The 17,038-nt window shown below is 42.4% G+C and overlaps 2 protein-coding genes across 2 annotated transcripts in view; one reads left to right on the top strand and one right to left on the bottom strand.

Annotated features, from left to right (window-relative positions):
- rb1 (retinoblastoma 1) overlaps positions 1-17,038 on the bottom strand; it is a 42,245-nt gene that overhangs the window by 10,471 nt on the left and 14,736 nt on the right. The window contains exons 18-22 of the mRNA XM_083787925.1: positions 6,714-6,829; positions 5,967-6,124; positions 3,558-3,703; positions 1,097-1,201; positions 430-543 (exon numbers count right to left, since the gene is read on the bottom strand). Coding sequence (XP_083644051.1) covers positions 430-543; positions 1,097-1,201; positions 3,558-3,703; positions 5,967-6,124; positions 6,714-6,829 — 639 coding nt within the window. The remainder of the gene's footprint in view (positions 1-429; positions 544-1,096; positions 1,202-3,557; positions 3,704-5,966; positions 6,125-6,713; positions 6,830-17,038) is intronic.
- Positions 8,881-11,100, top strand: lpar6b (lysophosphatidic acid receptor 6b). The gene has a single exon (XM_083787938.1). The coding sequence runs from the start codon at positions 9,468-9,470 to the stop codon at positions 10,575-10,577; it is 1,110 nt and encodes a 369-aa protein (XP_083644064.1). The 5' UTR covers positions 8,881-9,467; the 3' UTR covers positions 10,578-11,100.

Here is a 17,038-nt window from a genome sequence, read left to right as displayed (position 1 = left end):
ACAGCGGGGTGCAGTACGCTCTAAATAGGTTCACCTTGACCTCAGCTGAACAGTAGTGGAATTTCCTGGCTAACATATTAGCTTGAACATAGAGCATTCTACGCTGTCTATACATGTCAGCATCATCTTCCATCTTATCTGTAATGATGTGCCCCAAATATTCACAACTGCTGCATACAGAGAGGTTTTGATCCGACAGGTAGAACACTGGAAAATGCTGTTTCTGGTCCTCCTTGGTCCTGCAAATGACTACCACACTTTTTTTGGCATTGTAAATGACGTCATCATGCCAAAACATCGGCATACATATGCTCTCTAAAGGTAATAAAACAATCTCGGCAGCGTAGAATATTTGATTAAAACGCGGGTTACGCGTTTTATGGAGTCAAACTGTTAACACGATCACTTTGGTTTCTCGTCTTATCTCACCCTGGTGGAAGCGTACTGCAGGATGTTGGTTTTCAGCTTCTGCATGAACACCTGGTTGTAGAAGACGATGATGGAGTCGTAGTGGCCCTCTGTGATCAACACGTGCTTGAAGGTCTGCAAACAGAGACATTATGTTGACATGGTCAAACGGGAACCCCTTTTGGTGTTTTAAGCATCATGTTATACTTTAGCTATTGAAAAATAGCAGATCTACAAGCTCATGAGCTTGTAGATCTGCTTTTTTTCTTTTTTTTCTGGGTGGGAGGGTCCCTGGAACAACATATTTTCAGATGGCCAAATACAGATAATTCTGGGGGTCCTTGACGTGAAAAAACCACTGACATGGAAACATGGGGTTTTTCAGAAAACTGAAGACATTAGAAGACTATTTTTTTAAATCCTTTTCAGGTCTAAATGGGTTAACCCATTTTGGGCGGGAACCCCTTTTGGTGTTAGCATTATGTCATGCTTTAGCTATTGAAAAATAGCAGATCAACAAGCCTGTAGGTCTGCTATTTTTGAAAAATGACTGACGACTGACATAGAAAACTGTCAGGATTCAGGAGACATTTTTAGAATCTGATCTCAGGTCTAAATGGGTAAAGTGCTAAGAATACCCTCCCAGCCTGTTGGGTAAGTCAAGTCTGTGGCTCAACCATTGCCTCACCTCCTGATGGGTGTTGGGCATGTTCTTGTAAGCTGTGACGATGGTCTTGAAACGCAGGTCCACGTTCTTCACTTTACAGATGGCGTACATGGCCGACATCATCAACTGGAAGGACACAGGAGAGACGGATGTCAGGGAAATGGTGGTAACAGAGGTCGGGGGGAAATGGTGGTAACAGAGGTCGGGGGAAATGGTGGTAACAGAGGTCGGGGGAAATGGTGGTAACAGAGGTCGGGGGAAATGGTGGTAACAGAGGTCGGGGGAAATGGTGGTAACAGAGGTCGGGGGAAAGGTGGTAACAGAGGTCGGGGGAAATGGTGGTAACAGAGGTCGGGGGAAATGGTGGTAACAGAGGTCGGGGGAAATGGTGGTAACAGAGGTCGGGGGAAATGGTGGTAACAGAGGTCGGGGGGAAATGGTGGTAACAGAGGTCGGGGGAAAGGTGGTAACAGAGGTCGGGGGAAATGGTGGTAACAGAGGTCGGGGGAAATGGTGGTAACAGAGGTCGGGGGAAATGGTGGTAACAGAGGTCGGGGGAAATGGTGGTAACAGAGGTCGGGGGAAAGGTGGTAACAGAGGTCGGGGGAAATGGTGGTAACAGAGGTCGGGGGAAATGGTGGTAACAGAGGTCGGGGGAAAGGTGGTAACAGAGGTCGGGGGAAATGGTGGTAACAGAGGTCGGGGGAAATGGTGGTAACAGAGGTCGGGGGAAATGGTGGTAACAGAGGTCGGGGGAAATGGTGGTAACAGAGGTCGGGGGAAAGGTGGTAACAGAGGTCGGGGGAAATGGTGGTAACAGAGGTCGGGGGAAATGGTGGTAACAGAGGTCGGGGGAAATGGTGGTAACAGAGGTCGGGGGAAATGGTGGTAACAGAGGTCGGGGGAAATGGTATTAACAGAGGTCGGGGGAAATGGTATTAACAGAGGTCGGGGGAAAAGGAGGAAGGGAAAGAGAAAGAAAGCGAGCAGGAAAAACATGTAGGCTATAGCAGGGCATTCACTTCCAGTCATTTTTACTACCGGTAGTTGTTTAACTACTATTATGTAAAAAAAAAAATCACACACGTGTGAACTGAGTGGTGCAATTCCCCCCCCCCCCCCCCCCTCTCTCTCTCTCTCACTCTCTCTCATTAGAGACACTACCCCTCTCACTGTTTCTGGCGCCCCCTACTGCTATTATTAAGTGGTTGCACCACTCAAAAAAAAAAAAATGTTTTTTTCTAAAACCTAAAAAAATTATCTCTGGGGGAAAAAAGCTGATCTACAACTCACAACGTATCAGAGAGCGTGTAGATCGGCTAATTTGGCCATTTTGTGCCACTTTCATACATCAATGTATAAAATAGGATTAAAGATGAGTAATATGAGGGGCACGGTGGCACAGCTGGTAGTGCTGTCGCCTCACAGCTAGAAGGTCCTGGGTTCGATTCCCGCTCGGGACGCTGTGGGTTCTGGCGGCGTGTTTCCTCCTCCGCGTCATCAGTGCCCATACCCGAAGGCGGGGTTGGCGAAAGGGCCTTTCTGTGTGGAGTTTGCATGTTCTCCCCGTGTCCCCTAGGGTAGGTACCCTCACAAAAAACATGCAGTAATCCTGGTCACTAAACTGCCTCCCCCTGGCCAGCCGGGGCGCCTGATGGAGGGGAAAGGAACTGGTTGGAATAACGTGTTCCTTCCACGTGCTACATCCAACCAGGGAAACTCCCCCCTGTCAGGTGTAAAGGAGCAACTTGGACACTCAGGCATGAAGGAAGCATGAGTTCAAGTCCGTTGCTCTCCCCTTGTCCCCCATATATGGGGACTAGGTTGGTGGAGGGTGTGTAGAGCCCAGGATCACATTAGATGATTGACACACGGGTGAAAAATGGGTTACAAAATCGTGGGATAAAAAATATATATTAAAAGAAAAAGATGAGTAATATGAATTAATTTAAAAAAAGATAAGAGGATAAAACGTTTCTGCTCGTCAGCAACGATATGAGGTTTAATAATAATAATGGATTGCATTTTAATTATAGTGCTTTTCTATGCACTACATGCCTCCTCAAAGCGCTTTACAATGATAATGACAATGCATTTATTTATATAGCACATTTCTAGAAAACGTCACAAAGTGCTTTACATCAAAAGAGAACAACAAAAGACCAATCCATGCAATAGCAGGCATAAGAATTAGGTTAGGAAAAGGCTTTTAACGTAAAAGGTGGGTTTTCAGGACAGTTTTAAATGTGGATATTGATTTTGCACATCTTAGGTCAGTAGGTAGGGCATTCCAGAGCGTGGTGGGCCCTGGTTGCAAAGGGCAACGGTCCCATTCATACATTGGGAGGTGAAGCAGCGAACAGTCAACGCCAGCGTCAGTCACTTCCCACAGTGGCAAGGTGGGGGTTCGGTGTCTTGCCCAAGGACACTTCGACATGTGGACACGGAGGAGGAGCCGGGATTTAGGAGAGGTCGTGGTTACCTGGTCGAGGTGGCGGTCTTTCATGAGTTCGTATTCGTGCTGCAGCGTGTGTTGGAACAACGTCCACATGATGGGCTCCAGCTCGGGGTGAGAGGACAGCAGGTAGGAGCACAGCATCTTCAGCCTCATGTAGGCCAGTCGGTACACTGCAGGAAGATGGAGACACAGGAGGAACCACAAGACACCACAACGTTAGGGCCTACAGTAGTGTTTCTTCCAACCATAAGTGCTCTTGAAACATTTTGTTGAAGCATGTTTCAAACTTTCAACGGTGTGGCTCTGGCAGGAGGCTAGACATCTATGACAGGATCTGTGTTTGTTTGTATTTGTGTGAGTGTGTGTGTGTGTGTGTGTGTGTGTGTGTGTGTGTGCCCGAAGCTAAGATGCATGCTTGTATGCATGCTAGTAGACCACAGAGTTGGCCACAGAGGGTACCTCCACAATTTTTGTTGTTGTTCGACAAACTGCTAGTGAACTGCTTTATACTGGATAGAAGTTTTAGGGCTAACGTTGGACTGAAGGAGGACTGAAACAGTTTGAAAGGATTATGTGTTTGGTAGGTATTATTGTTCTAAACCTGTTCCTGTGGTTCTACAAACAGCCAACCCGTTCTAGAATTAGCAGCAGAAGCTATAATTCTTGCTTTTCTGAAATATTGCAGACCGGGTTTCATACTGAACAAGTGAACATGCATTCTGTTGCTAATTTGACAGATTCAATTACTCTTTCGTCTTAACCACTTGAAACCTAGCGTTCCTAGTCTGTGAAAATGGAAGATCTACAGTTCACAGCGGTTCGCAACAAGATCTGCTTTTTCGGTGAAGAGATTTTGGGGACCCCGGGCTAAACTACGGTAAGTCTGTAAGTATATAGGGCTGAAATAAAAGATTGTCCGAGTCTGTTTATTACTGTAGGGCTTGCCTGATTTATATGTGGTTACACTCCAGTATTGCACATTGAAATTAGCCAGTCTATAAGCTTATACAATGCATGTAAATGTGACGTGCTGTGACCTTGAAGATTGGCACTTTCAGGCACTTCATTGGATGAAACCACTGCTTGGTGTTGGCGAGTATAGAAATAGAAATGTAGAGAACTACTGCTCTCAACACCAATTTCACACGAATTCCACTGTTTCTAACTGTGGCGTAGACAAAGGGGAAACGAAACTGGGGATTTCAAACAGCCACTCTGTGGTTAAACCAGAACCCTGGAGTAGTTAAACTCAAACTAAAAGCCACTTGCTTTTATCTGACAGCTTGCATCTGACATCCTGTCTGATGAGATGGATCAGATGGCACGCACACATAGTCGCAGTGGCCCGGAGATCACTAGGCTGGCGACTTTGCACTATTACTTTGCACTACATTGCACTATTGCACTTTGGGTTATTGTACACACTAGTATGGTTATTTATTTGTATGCCAGTGGTGAAGCTCTAAACCAGGGGTTTTCAACTGATTGTGAACCATGGACCGCCACCCTGACTTAGAATCAACCTGGGGACCACTGTTGCGTTGGGTTGGGATATGGGCTAAGGGCTAAGATGAATGCTTTTGCAACACTTTCTATGCATTCCATGTGTATACATTCCACTGTTTCTCAACCAATTGTCCACTGACAATAATACAATAATAATGACTCAACCAGACAATCCACTGCACTTCCCCCTCTTGAGATTCTTACTCCCTTTTCTGTTGAATTTCTTGACCTCCAATTTGTCGGTAAATGACTACATGCACAGTCATCATATGTCACCGGGTCATTCAGTTCACCGTTTCTCTAGTGGAATGATTTTTTTTTTTAAATCAACAAATCCTACATTACTAAATGAATGGTCAGGGACCACATGCAATACTTCCAGGGACCACCAGTGGTCCATGGACCACCTGTTGAAAACCCCTGCTCTAAACTGAATTTTCGTTGTTTCGTGCAAGCAATGACAATAAAAGATCGATCTACCGTATCTATCTATCTATTGTGGGAATTGTCATGGATTCATATTTTGAATAAAGCCATAAATATTTTCCCATATCATCCTTCACATCTCCACAAATTAATTAATTACAATATATGTTTGCTGTCAATTAAATTGAAATATTTGAATTACATTATAACAGAGAGTCCATCACAGACTTCACTATAGTGAAGCTTAGAGTTTTTATTAACATTTATGGCCATAGTAAAGTGAAGTGAAGTGAAGGGGGAAATGATAACATTTCACTACATGTCTACATATACATTTTGAAAATGAAAGTTGTATGGCTAATCATAAGTTATGTTATCAGTATTGTTAAATGAAAGGTGTCAGGACAAAGATCAAACTGCAAACCCCATATATGTTCAAGACAATGATGTCAACCAATTCAACAACAAACTAGCGATGATAGAACCCAAGCCAAGGCTTACATTTTTTGTAGAAGAGGCTCAACGAGTTAGATCTAGGGTGTCGGGGGGTCTGGCTGGCAGGTTGGGCAGAGACCTGAGAGGCAGATTGAGAACTGGGCACCGTTGGAAACTCTGGAGGAGCAACGGGATAGTGGCTCGGACGAATAGGGGAAAGGTATCTGCACGGACGAGAGAAGAAAAACAAATACAATGAGCACTTTTGACCTGAGATCAGATTCTAAAAATGTCTTATACATCCTGACAGTTTTCTGAAAAAGCTAAGTTTCGTCTTTCATCGATTTTTCAAAAATAGCAGACCTACAAGCTCGTAGCGCGCCACTCGGTGGCGCGCTATGAGCTTGTAGATCTGCTATTTTTCAATAGCTAAAGCATAACATGACGCTAACACCAAAAGGGGTTCCCGCCCAAAATGGGTTAAAGTGTGAGTTATTAGTAAGCAGACAAGCATTTTGAAAATGAAAACGTAAGAGGCAACAAAGTCTTATGCACACCCGACAATATGCTCTGAGACGGGTGCGTAGGCAGGGCTCAATGTATTCAGAAAACATGCATAAAGACACACATAAGTGCATAATGACACAAATAAAAGTGTTCGTATTGCCAGTGCAGACGGTCTTTATGCACTTGGTGCATGTTTTCTGAAAGTGAAAATGTGCCATGTTGCAGAGACCCAGTGCCCCGTTTACAGGCTTTGCTGCATGTACTGTACAAGTGTGCCATGAGAATGCTGTGGAATGCTGGACTCACAAGTCAGCTGCAGTGTGGTTGTGCTGAAGGGGTTGGTTGAAGGTGGCGGGGGGCTCAACCTGTTCCGTGGGTCCCTCTCCCTGCGCCTGTCTCAGCAGTTCAAAGAGAGGAGAGTCCTGTTGTGGGAAAGAAATCACCAACATTGGTCACATGTAACATCTGTAAAAGGAGGAAAACGACATGCACGTCCCAGTTTTTATACGGTGCTGGACCCACTTTTTTTTCAAATGAAGAAAAAGTGGATGTCCGCACACGATATAATTCTGCTCCGACCTTTTTATTTCAACCTAGAACAACAACGTTTCGCCCCTGTCCATCCTTGAGAAAGCCCAGAGGGGAGAAACGTTATTGTAGGTTGAAATAAAAAGGACGGGGAGCAGAATTACATTGTGTGCAGACATTCCACTTTTTCTTCATTTGATCACATCTAACATCTGTCATAAAACCTCTACACAACATGGAAACTGGGGTGACATGATTTGAGACAACAGAGGAGGTTGATAGAGGGAACATCATGGTTTGTGTCGTCTATACTTAAAAAAGTTCCAAGACCCAGATTCAACAAGGAACATGGCAGGCTGCCAACAACATTCCAGGAATTCACTGCTCAGACAATTAGGATTACAAATGCGCCCTTAATATTTACATCTCTATGAAGCCCAGGATCCAGTGGTTACATGTAAACACATGACTAACAATACCGTTTGACTTCACATTTGTTTATGTAAGGAGTGTAACTCCCTGCCTTAGATCATATGATTAAACAGTCAGGTATAAGGAACACCCCCTGCGAGACTTGCAAGTAGAGTTGATCCGATACAACTGGAATCAGTTAATCGGGCCGATACCACCCTTAAGTACTCGTACTCGGTACTTGGAACCGCCCCCGATACTTTGACCCGAGTACCAAAACATCCAATTGACACTAGGCTGAACGAATGCAACGGGGAGCAAGTCTGACCCAACACTGCAGCAAATCGGCAAAATCAGCCGATCTACAAGCATAAATGACAACTGACAAGTGTAGATCGGAGACCCATCTGCATCTATGAGAAAAAGGGGGTAAAATAAGTGGTTACTAAAAGATAAATAAAGTACTCGTATCGGTACTCTGTATCGGCGAGTACTAAAAATTAAGTACTTGTACTCTGCGTCAAGAAAATGGTATTGGGACAACTCTACCTCCAAGTTTGCTCATGTTGCTAAAATATGTGATTTTTACCTCCTCTAAATTAGAACCGGAAGCGATAGTGTCAAACAACAATGCACATGATTACGTTGGCCACAAGTCAAGCAACATTTCAATAAAGATAAGGTATAGGGGCTTACTATGCCCAATGACAAAATGTGGTGATGAGGCATTGTATTGTATTAGGCTTGCTGATCACACTGCATCACAGACTCAGATGGTGAGTCTGCAGTGCAGGTATAGGCATGCTATAATTGCAACATTCCACGTCTTGTCATATATGCTGCTCCCTGCTGACGCCATTGGCAACAGCTTTCAAAAGTTCAACAATGTGCTTGGGGCTAGGGACGGGAAAATGATAAGATAGATATTTATTGATACCAATGCCATTAGTAATTCAGCTTATCAGTCTGATTCTTTAGCGATTCTTATTGATTTCCGAAAAACATCTATGAAAGAAATCGATGAGCTCAGAGGCATACAATGTCGATTTTTACAGTTAGAAATTCCAATTACGGTTCTCAATTCCTTTTCCTTACTTCAGCATTTAAGATATGCAACATTGAACATTCATAACACCGTTATATTTAAATTGGCTGTATAAAAATCACCAAATAATGATATGCAGTTTGCTGTATTATTTTAAAATTACGCTGTTAAAAAGCGTACATTGTTTGATATTAACAACAGATCAGGGAAAACACGATAAAAGTAAAGGGATTAGAGTTACTAAATTATAATGAGCTGATAACAAAAAAGAAAAAAAAAACGTAATCAACAAAAGAAAACTGGGCCACACCCATTTTGGCCAAGTCCCATTGTCGAGAGACAGCAACAGATTGCATAAACAGGGCTGTTAATGGGAGGACTTTGACTGGTAGATACTCCACCCCCTCTTGTCTGCAGCCCTGTTGTGTGAGCACTGTGTGTTGGAGCCTTTGCCTTAGCAGCCTGATAAGGCAGAGGACAGGAAACAGGAGAGCAACACCCCCTTTTTAGCACGCTATACCACTACGTGACTTCTACAGGTAGCTGCTTACAGGAACACACCGGAAAGAACAAAGAAGCAAAAAAGACTGGGCTGCTTACTGACTTAAAAGAGGCACATTACTCTTTCCTCGCAACGGCTACACATTTCAACTAAAAAGAAAACAGGGGACAGACATCATAAAACCTCGTTCAAACAAGGATTACAGGAACCAGAGGACAACATTTTTTGGATTTCTTCATCACCAAGCCACTGGATTATTGGTTAAAGGAGGGGTTCCTTCAAATGTACTTTCAATACAGATCTTTCTAAAGATTTTGGATACAATACAGGCATCGAGTGGAGTGGCAGACTACTCCCTTAAACACTTTAAAACATTTAATAACGCATGTTGAAATTATTCAGGAGTACATTTGATGACTGCTTTTAGCCTATACCTGTTCTTCAGCAAACAGCCGACAGTGAACTGAAAGTACTTGAAATCGGCAATTATCATAACATTTCAGCTAAAGTAACTCCAGAATTGACAGTTAAACTGTACTTTGCGTTTAAAAACAATCACCAGTCTTCTCTAAACATGTATAATAGTACTTATGATAGTACTCTGCAAATAGATAATATCACTTTATCAAGCTACACTAACGGGACCTACAACAACACATGCAGGAGTGATGCATTTAAGTACACCCTCTACATTTCAGTCTTCAGTCTGGTTTTCATAATTGGACTTCTATTCAACGTGGCCGCTGTTTACATTTTCGCCTGTAGGTTAAAGTTGCGCAACGAGACCACGACGTTCATGATGAATCTCGTGGTCTCGGACTTGCTTTTCGTTCTCACTCTACCTTTTCGGATATTCTACTTCATCAACCAGGAGTGGCCATTCGGGGACTTCCTCTGCAAGCTGTCCGTGTCTTTGTTCTACACGAACATGTACGGCAGCATCATGTTCCTCACCTGCATCAGCCTGGACCGTTTCCTGGCCATCGTGCACCCGTTTCGGTCCCAGACCGTTCGCAACAAGAGGAACGCCAAACTGGCCTGCGTCGCGGTGTGGGTGTTGGTGCTGTCGGGCAGCCTGCCCACAGGCTTCAACCTGGAGATCACCTCCCGCAAGAACCAAGCCAACATGGACGTGAGCTACTGCTTCGAGAACTTCTCCAACAAGCAGTGGGAGTCCAAGCTGTCCAAGGTGGTGGTGTTTATTGAAACGGTGGGCTTCCTCATCCCGCTGGTGGTGAACGTATACTGTTCGGTCAGGGTCCTTCAGAGACTGAGGAACCCCGACACCCTCAGCCGCGGAGGCCAGCTCAACAAGGCAAAGATCCTACGGATGATCTTCGTGCATCTGTTCATCTTCTGCTTCTGCTTCGTCCCCTACAACGTCAACCTGGTCTTCTACTCCCTGGTCCGCTCCAAAGCGCTGACCGGCTGCTGGATGGAAACGGTGGTCCGGACAATCTACCCCATCGCCCTGTGCATAGCGGTGACCAACTGCTGCTTCGACCCGGTCATTTATTACTTCACCTCGGAGACCATACAGAACTCCATCAGGCGAAAGTCGACGCACAAACAAAAATCCACGGTCTTCAGCAGACTGCGGACGGACAGCCCCGTGAGCAGTCCTGTACACGATAGCCCTGGACTTCTAAAAGAGAAACCCTTCAACAGCGAGTCTACAGTGTGACTGATAATAATAAATAAATGACACTATCACTTTTCTATGGGCCAGAGAATGAGCCCCGTTGGTGAAAGAAACTAAATGGTTTCAAGTGGAAGATGACCAGCAGAATGGTTCAGAGACCATTAGCGAAAGGACTAATGGAAGGACTTAAGGAAGGACGCAGCAAATACATTATGGATGCTAAGGAGCAACTCTCCCATCTACTGGACATCAGAGAGAGAGACTCATCATGAATATGTAAGACGATGAAGTGGTGGAGATATTTTTTTATTTTTTTAAACAACAGAGCTTCAGCTTCTATATTGTACAGTATATAAGAATTGATGGAGATGAACTGCAGCTCACTGACTCACTAAACATGGGCCGATATACGTGTAGTCTTACCGGCTCAGTGTGTATTTTAAATGTCTTAGTACAGAAGTCTGGAGTAATTTCCACCTTTTCAGCAACAGATTGTGTGAACGATAAGAATGGTGCATGATAACAAAAAGACTGAGTGGCAGCAACACTACATTGAGAATTCACAGATCTACGTATCTGCCCAGCCCGTTTAATCCATTCATGGCGGGAACCCCTTTTGGTGTTTGAAGCATTATTATGTTATGCTTTAGCTATTGGAAAATAGCAGATCTACAAGCTCGTAAGCGCGGCACTCATCTGCTATTTTTGAATAATCGTGAAAATGTGGTGCAAATCTTGAATATATGTTCTTTCAGAGCGAAACTCAAATCTTTGCTCCTGGGGGGTGGGTGGGGGGGGGGGGGTCCCTGGAAAATGAAATAGTTTGAGAACCGCTGACATAGAAACATGAGGTTTTTCAGAAAACTGTCAGGATTTAGAAGATATTTGTAGAATCGTCCTCAGGTCTAAATGGGTTAAAGACTTCTGCCATGGCAATATAACAGTGTTAGAGCTCTCTTTTAAAGTATGTATGTAAGTATGTTGTGCCATACACGTATATAATTGCACAATTAATGTGTCATGAACAAAAGAGGTTCCAAAGCACTTTACAGAACCTTCTCTACAACATGGATTAATCAATAAAAGCTAAAATGTATTTAACTGTCGTTCCATTTTGTGGTTGGAAAAGTGAAGATGAAATGTTAAAGAATTTTGTTTTACCTTATACAGCTACTAAGTAAAGCATTTGGAGGCAGGAGTATAAGACTGGCAAATACCATGATTCCAATGTTAGTTCATGAATTCAATGTGCAAGGATCCAGATAACATTTAGGTGTGCTCCATAAGGGGGGTGCATACTTAGTTTAGACTAGTCATTGGTTAGACATGGGTTACGGTTAGGTTCAGGTGTGTAGTTGTAGGACTAATGACTGGTCTAACCAATGACTAGTCTAAACCAAAAACTGTCTAAACTAAGTACTGCACTCCTGTAAGGCACATAAGCATAGGCCAATATTTACGATCATTCTGGTATAAAATCATCCGTCAATTATGTGGAAAACCTAAATATACTGTATGTAAGTAAGGAGAATATACAGTACATGGGTTGACTGAAAGTCCTTCAAGCAAGGACAATCATATACCAATAACAGACATATTTCAATCCTCTAGTTGCAGATATTTCATATAATGGAGATTTGGATAATTTGATATAATGGAATGTATAGTTTTTGCACCATGCTATGCACAGCACACTGCAGAACGATTATCTGAGAGATATAACACCACCCGGAATTCACATGCATTACGAAGCAGTCAAAGTAGTGGGTGAGTCAAAATGTGTCCCGTCTTATGAGAACACTGCATGTTAGACTAACTGTTGCTACATTCCTGCTGAGGTATAGCCCCGGGGGTCGTCTCTAACGACCTCACGTCATCACAGATCTGCAGAAAGAAATGTGAAACAAGCCAGGCAAGCAAGCAAGCACATGCCTCCCTAGGGGAGAAGTACAGGATGCAGAGTAGACTATAGAGTCCAAATATTTAAGAGAAGGCATTGTGAAAAGTCAAAAGTTGTTACAATTCAATCTGTATTAATAGGGGACTTAGGGGTGCAACAGTTAATGAAGCCAATCATTTAATCGTAATAAAAACATTCGATTTTCAAAAATGGCAACAAAAAAAAAAAAAGAAAGAAAAAAAAAAAACTGTCTACAAGCTCACAAATCATTGTAGATTGGCTATTTTCGTCCGATAGAATAATTCAATGCAATAATAATTGTTAAGAAGATAATCAATATATGTATAGTAGTAATTAACAGTTACAATTCATGTCAAACTGGGGGTCCTTGAAACTAAATTGGTTGAGAATCACTGCTAGAGTCGTAAAAGTCTTCTCTCATGGGGATCTGCGGGCTAATTAGTGTCCATTTGGGGGCCCTTGACATGAAAAAGTCTGGGAACCCCTGCTGTAGGCTACTACAGCCTATCTGTGAAGAAAGCTTTAAACTAAACGACTACAATAGAATCCAAACGTGTGCAAAGATTATTGGCCAACCTACAGTATGGCAAAATCCTTTCAAGCAACTCACAAGAAGAGCATGCTCAGATTTGCTACCAGGATCTCCTCTGACCCACTTGCATGTTTTAATGGAGAACAACTGCCCTCTAATGGCGTTGTTTGAGAGTCCCTCGATTGAAACGCAACAGGCTAAAGAATTACTTTCATTTTGGTTTAGCAGCAGCAGGATTCATTGATTCATTTAGTGTGCTGATAAAAGATCTTGTTCCAGTATATAATTGTGATATCTTCACTCTTGCTTTTAGTTGAGTTTTACTATGCACGTTCCTACCCTGCCCTGACTGATTTGCTGCATGTGGTGTTTTTATTTGTTTTTATTTATTTTATGTTCTTATATTCAATTTTGTTCTTTGCCATTGTTCTATCATTTTAACTACTTGTGTTTTATTGTATTATATTTTTGTGTCCTGCCCTGTGAAGCACTTTGAGCTGCATTTATGTATGAAAGGTGCTATACAAATAAAGTTTATTATTATTATTATATGCAAAGTTGTCATGACAAAAGTGTAAATTGTATATTTAACCCATGTTTAAAAACTCTTGAATGGAACTGACAAAGAACGTGAAATGAATTTCAGTGTAAACTGAGGTTTTATCCCATCATTCTAAATCAAAAGATTTGTGAAGTTACCCAAAATTAGGCAATCTACACAGTATTGCTACAACTTAAGCATTTAACAGCTTTACATCTATTTTAAATCCATCAGATTTACATCTCTATCTATATGGTATGTTGCAGTTGAGTCCACACTGGGTTTTGTATGTGCATTGAGTATTAGGAGACAAACACTTTTCTAAACTAGATTTTACCAATAGTGGTTCAATTAAGCAATAAGCCACGAGAGGTCTCAGGTTACCGGGTATTTTACACTGCCTGGGGGCGTAGGTGGACCCGACGCGAAGCGGAGGGTCTTCTACCCCCCAGCCAGTGTAAAATACCCGGTAAGCTGGGGCCTCGAGTGGCTTATTGCTTTTCTAAAACGGTTACAAACATAATAGCAATATTATCCTAATAAAACTATTAAATTCACAAAAGTAGCTACGCTTTGCGCCACCAGAGCGAGCGAGCCAGAGCCACAACACTTCCTTGTTTTGCTCCGTAAGTAGCCTATGTGACGGGAGAATAGCGCTTGATGTATTTACGGGGCTGCCTGGAGCCACACATTCACAGTCATATGAGCCGGGCGGTGCTTAGACGCCCGCACGGCATGTGTTTGTAAAGCAATCAAGCACTCCCCTTTCCCAGTTCAGCTACAAGGCTGCAGGATGATACAAAGTGATTTAAGGAGTGGGTTATCGGTGAAATTTACACCGGTCACGTGACGGTAACCAGCCAATCAGAATGAAGTATTGGGACTACCCGTTTTAGAATACTTTAATTTATAATTGTTATTAAGCAGGCACGGTCGGAGGTGCATCAGGCAGAAATGCCCTGCAGGTATCAACATCTGCCCGTCATGTAAAAAAAATAATTAATTTATCATTTTAATTAATAGTTTATTTTTTATTTGTAAAGATTTAGCTGTATTCTAGACAGAAAATTGGCTGTGCAGAAGGATGCTATACGCACACCAGTCTTATTTAGTGGTTCCAGCTCATGGCAGAAACATCTAAAAAGATGTCTTAAAAAGACAAAAGAAAGAGTGACACTGAAAGCCAAAATGCAGATTAATTATTCAACAGCAAACTAGCGAGATGCCTCATACCCTGAAGAAGGCAGTTGCATCTGTCGAAACGTTGGTTTCTCACTCTGCGTCCTAATAAATAACCGGCACTTTGGCTATCAGTGTGTGCGGACACTCTTTTGTCTTTTGAAGACTTATCTTTTTTAGAAAACTGACCAATACCATTCCCAGGGAGTTTCTGTTGCAAAGCAACCACAAGGCCTGATATTGGTGGGGGTGTATTGCACTCTAAAAAGCCAATTTTATGCTTTGATGCACGGCGGTGTAGCACGCCGAAAATAGCCGATCTACAAGTTCACAATGTGCTGCTGATGCACGCATTCTGAGCTTGTAGGTCGGCAAACGTCTGACGCGCAACACTGTTGTGCGACGAAGTATGAACTGGGCTTAAGAGCCCGTGTGTAAAGGTGGGAGTGACAGAATCAATATGGAGTGTACAGTCAGCTGTCATTCTAAACTTACTACTGCAGGTCCACTAGTAGAGAATGACCATTCAACCCTCCGCTGAACATCTGCTGACTGGAGAGGACAATGTCATTGTGTGGATGGATTCCCAATGCTGGTGAGTTTCTTACCCATTTCCAAATTCATTATTTTTATTTACATTAATATACGCGGTTTTACATGCAGACTGTCAATTGGTGCAACATTTTTTTTTTTTTTTAAGATCTTTTTTTGCGGCTTACGCCTTTTTTATTGATTTTTTAAGGGACAGATAGTAGGCTGACAGGAAACGGGAGAGAGATGGGGGGATGACATGCGGTAAAGGCCGTGTCGGGTTCGGGAGTCGAACCCGCGGCACACCGCGACTGGATCACCAGTCCGGTGCCCAGACCGTTACGCTACGGCCTGGGCCAATTGGTGCAACATTTAACAGGATTTAAACTCCAAGTCTGGACATTTCAAAGTAATTTAAATATGTGTCGCAAATCTTTGAATATATATTCTTTCAGAGCGAACGTTTTTAACTCAAATATTTGCTTCCGTTCTGGAACAACATATTTTCAGATGGGGATCAGCGGCCAATTACATATACTTTTTGGGGTCCTTGACATGAAATAGTTTGAAAACCACTGACATAGAAACATAGGTTTTTCAGAAAACCTTTATGATTTAGAAGACTTTTTTTTTTCTTTTTTAATCTGCCTAAATGGGTTAATAAAAATACATATGGACATAAGATAGGGTTATACTCTATTGATTGTGTAATTATTTGCTGTGGGGTAACACCATTGTCAGGTACTGGGTAGAACACCTGACTATTGACACTTTGTGTCTCACTGTAGGAAGTAGGAACACCATTAATTTACAAATGATATATTCCGTTTTAGAAGAAAGTTGGAAACCAATACAAAACAACAACAAAATGTTGGAAAAACAGAACAAAATGTTGGAATAATTCCACTTAATCTTTTCAACTTCAGTTATATCTTTGGCTTGATCATTAAAAGCTAAATGAATGAAAGATTAAATGAAGGGGATTCACGTTGAACAGACGATCACATCTGCTTGAAGGAGAATTCCATGCTAGAAGGCTTTCTTACCTTTATTTGTAGTTGTTACGTCCCCACCAAAGAGGTCCAGGTGTTATTTTGTGCAAAAGCGCATTATTGGATATTTCCTCTAATATAAGCCCTCAATGGGGGTTGGATTTTTGTGCCAATTTGCTTATTTCCATCAAAATAAGTAGTAAAGTGTGCCGCTTGGGATACTATTTACATTATGAAGAGAGCATTATTATTATTTTTTTTTTTTTGAGAGATGGAAATAAGTGATTTAGCACACCCCAATGCCCCATTCAATTCAATGCAATTCAATTCATTGAGGGCTTATGGTAGGGGAAATAGCCAATAATGCGCTTTTGCACAAAATAACACCTGGACCTCTTTGGTGGGGACGTAACAACTACAAATAAAGGTAAGAAAGCCTTCTAGCATGGAATTCTCCTTTAAAACAAAGGATGGCTAAATAACAGCCAAGAGAAAATCAATGTAGGTATTTCAGGGGATCTCAATATCATATGGAAAGGGGGTGGGGGGTAAACACACTCCCCTTTAATTGCACTGAATTTTACGACTAATGTTACTTTTGTTATCCACACTGTTAAGGAAGCTGCAAGTACAAGAATGTCTATGTAAACATTGCATAATAATGCTGCAACCAACTGTATTGTATGTGTACATACAGTATATGTGACAATAAACACCTTGGAGGTGGAAAGTTCCATGTACTGTGGTACCAGGTGTGTGTGTGTGTGTGTGTGTGTGTGTGTGTGTGTGTGTGTGTGTGTGTGTGTG

The sequence above is a fragment of the Protomyctophum parallelum genome, assembly GCF_964188405.1.
Source record: "Protomyctophum parallelum genome assembly, chromosome: 1".
Classification (NCBI taxonomy): domain Eukaryota; kingdom Metazoa; phylum Chordata; class Actinopteri; order Myctophiformes; family Myctophidae; genus Protomyctophum; species Protomyctophum parallelum.
The sequence above is the reverse complement of the archived record's forward strand: the minus strand, read 5'-3'. Positions and strand labels throughout refer to the sequence as shown.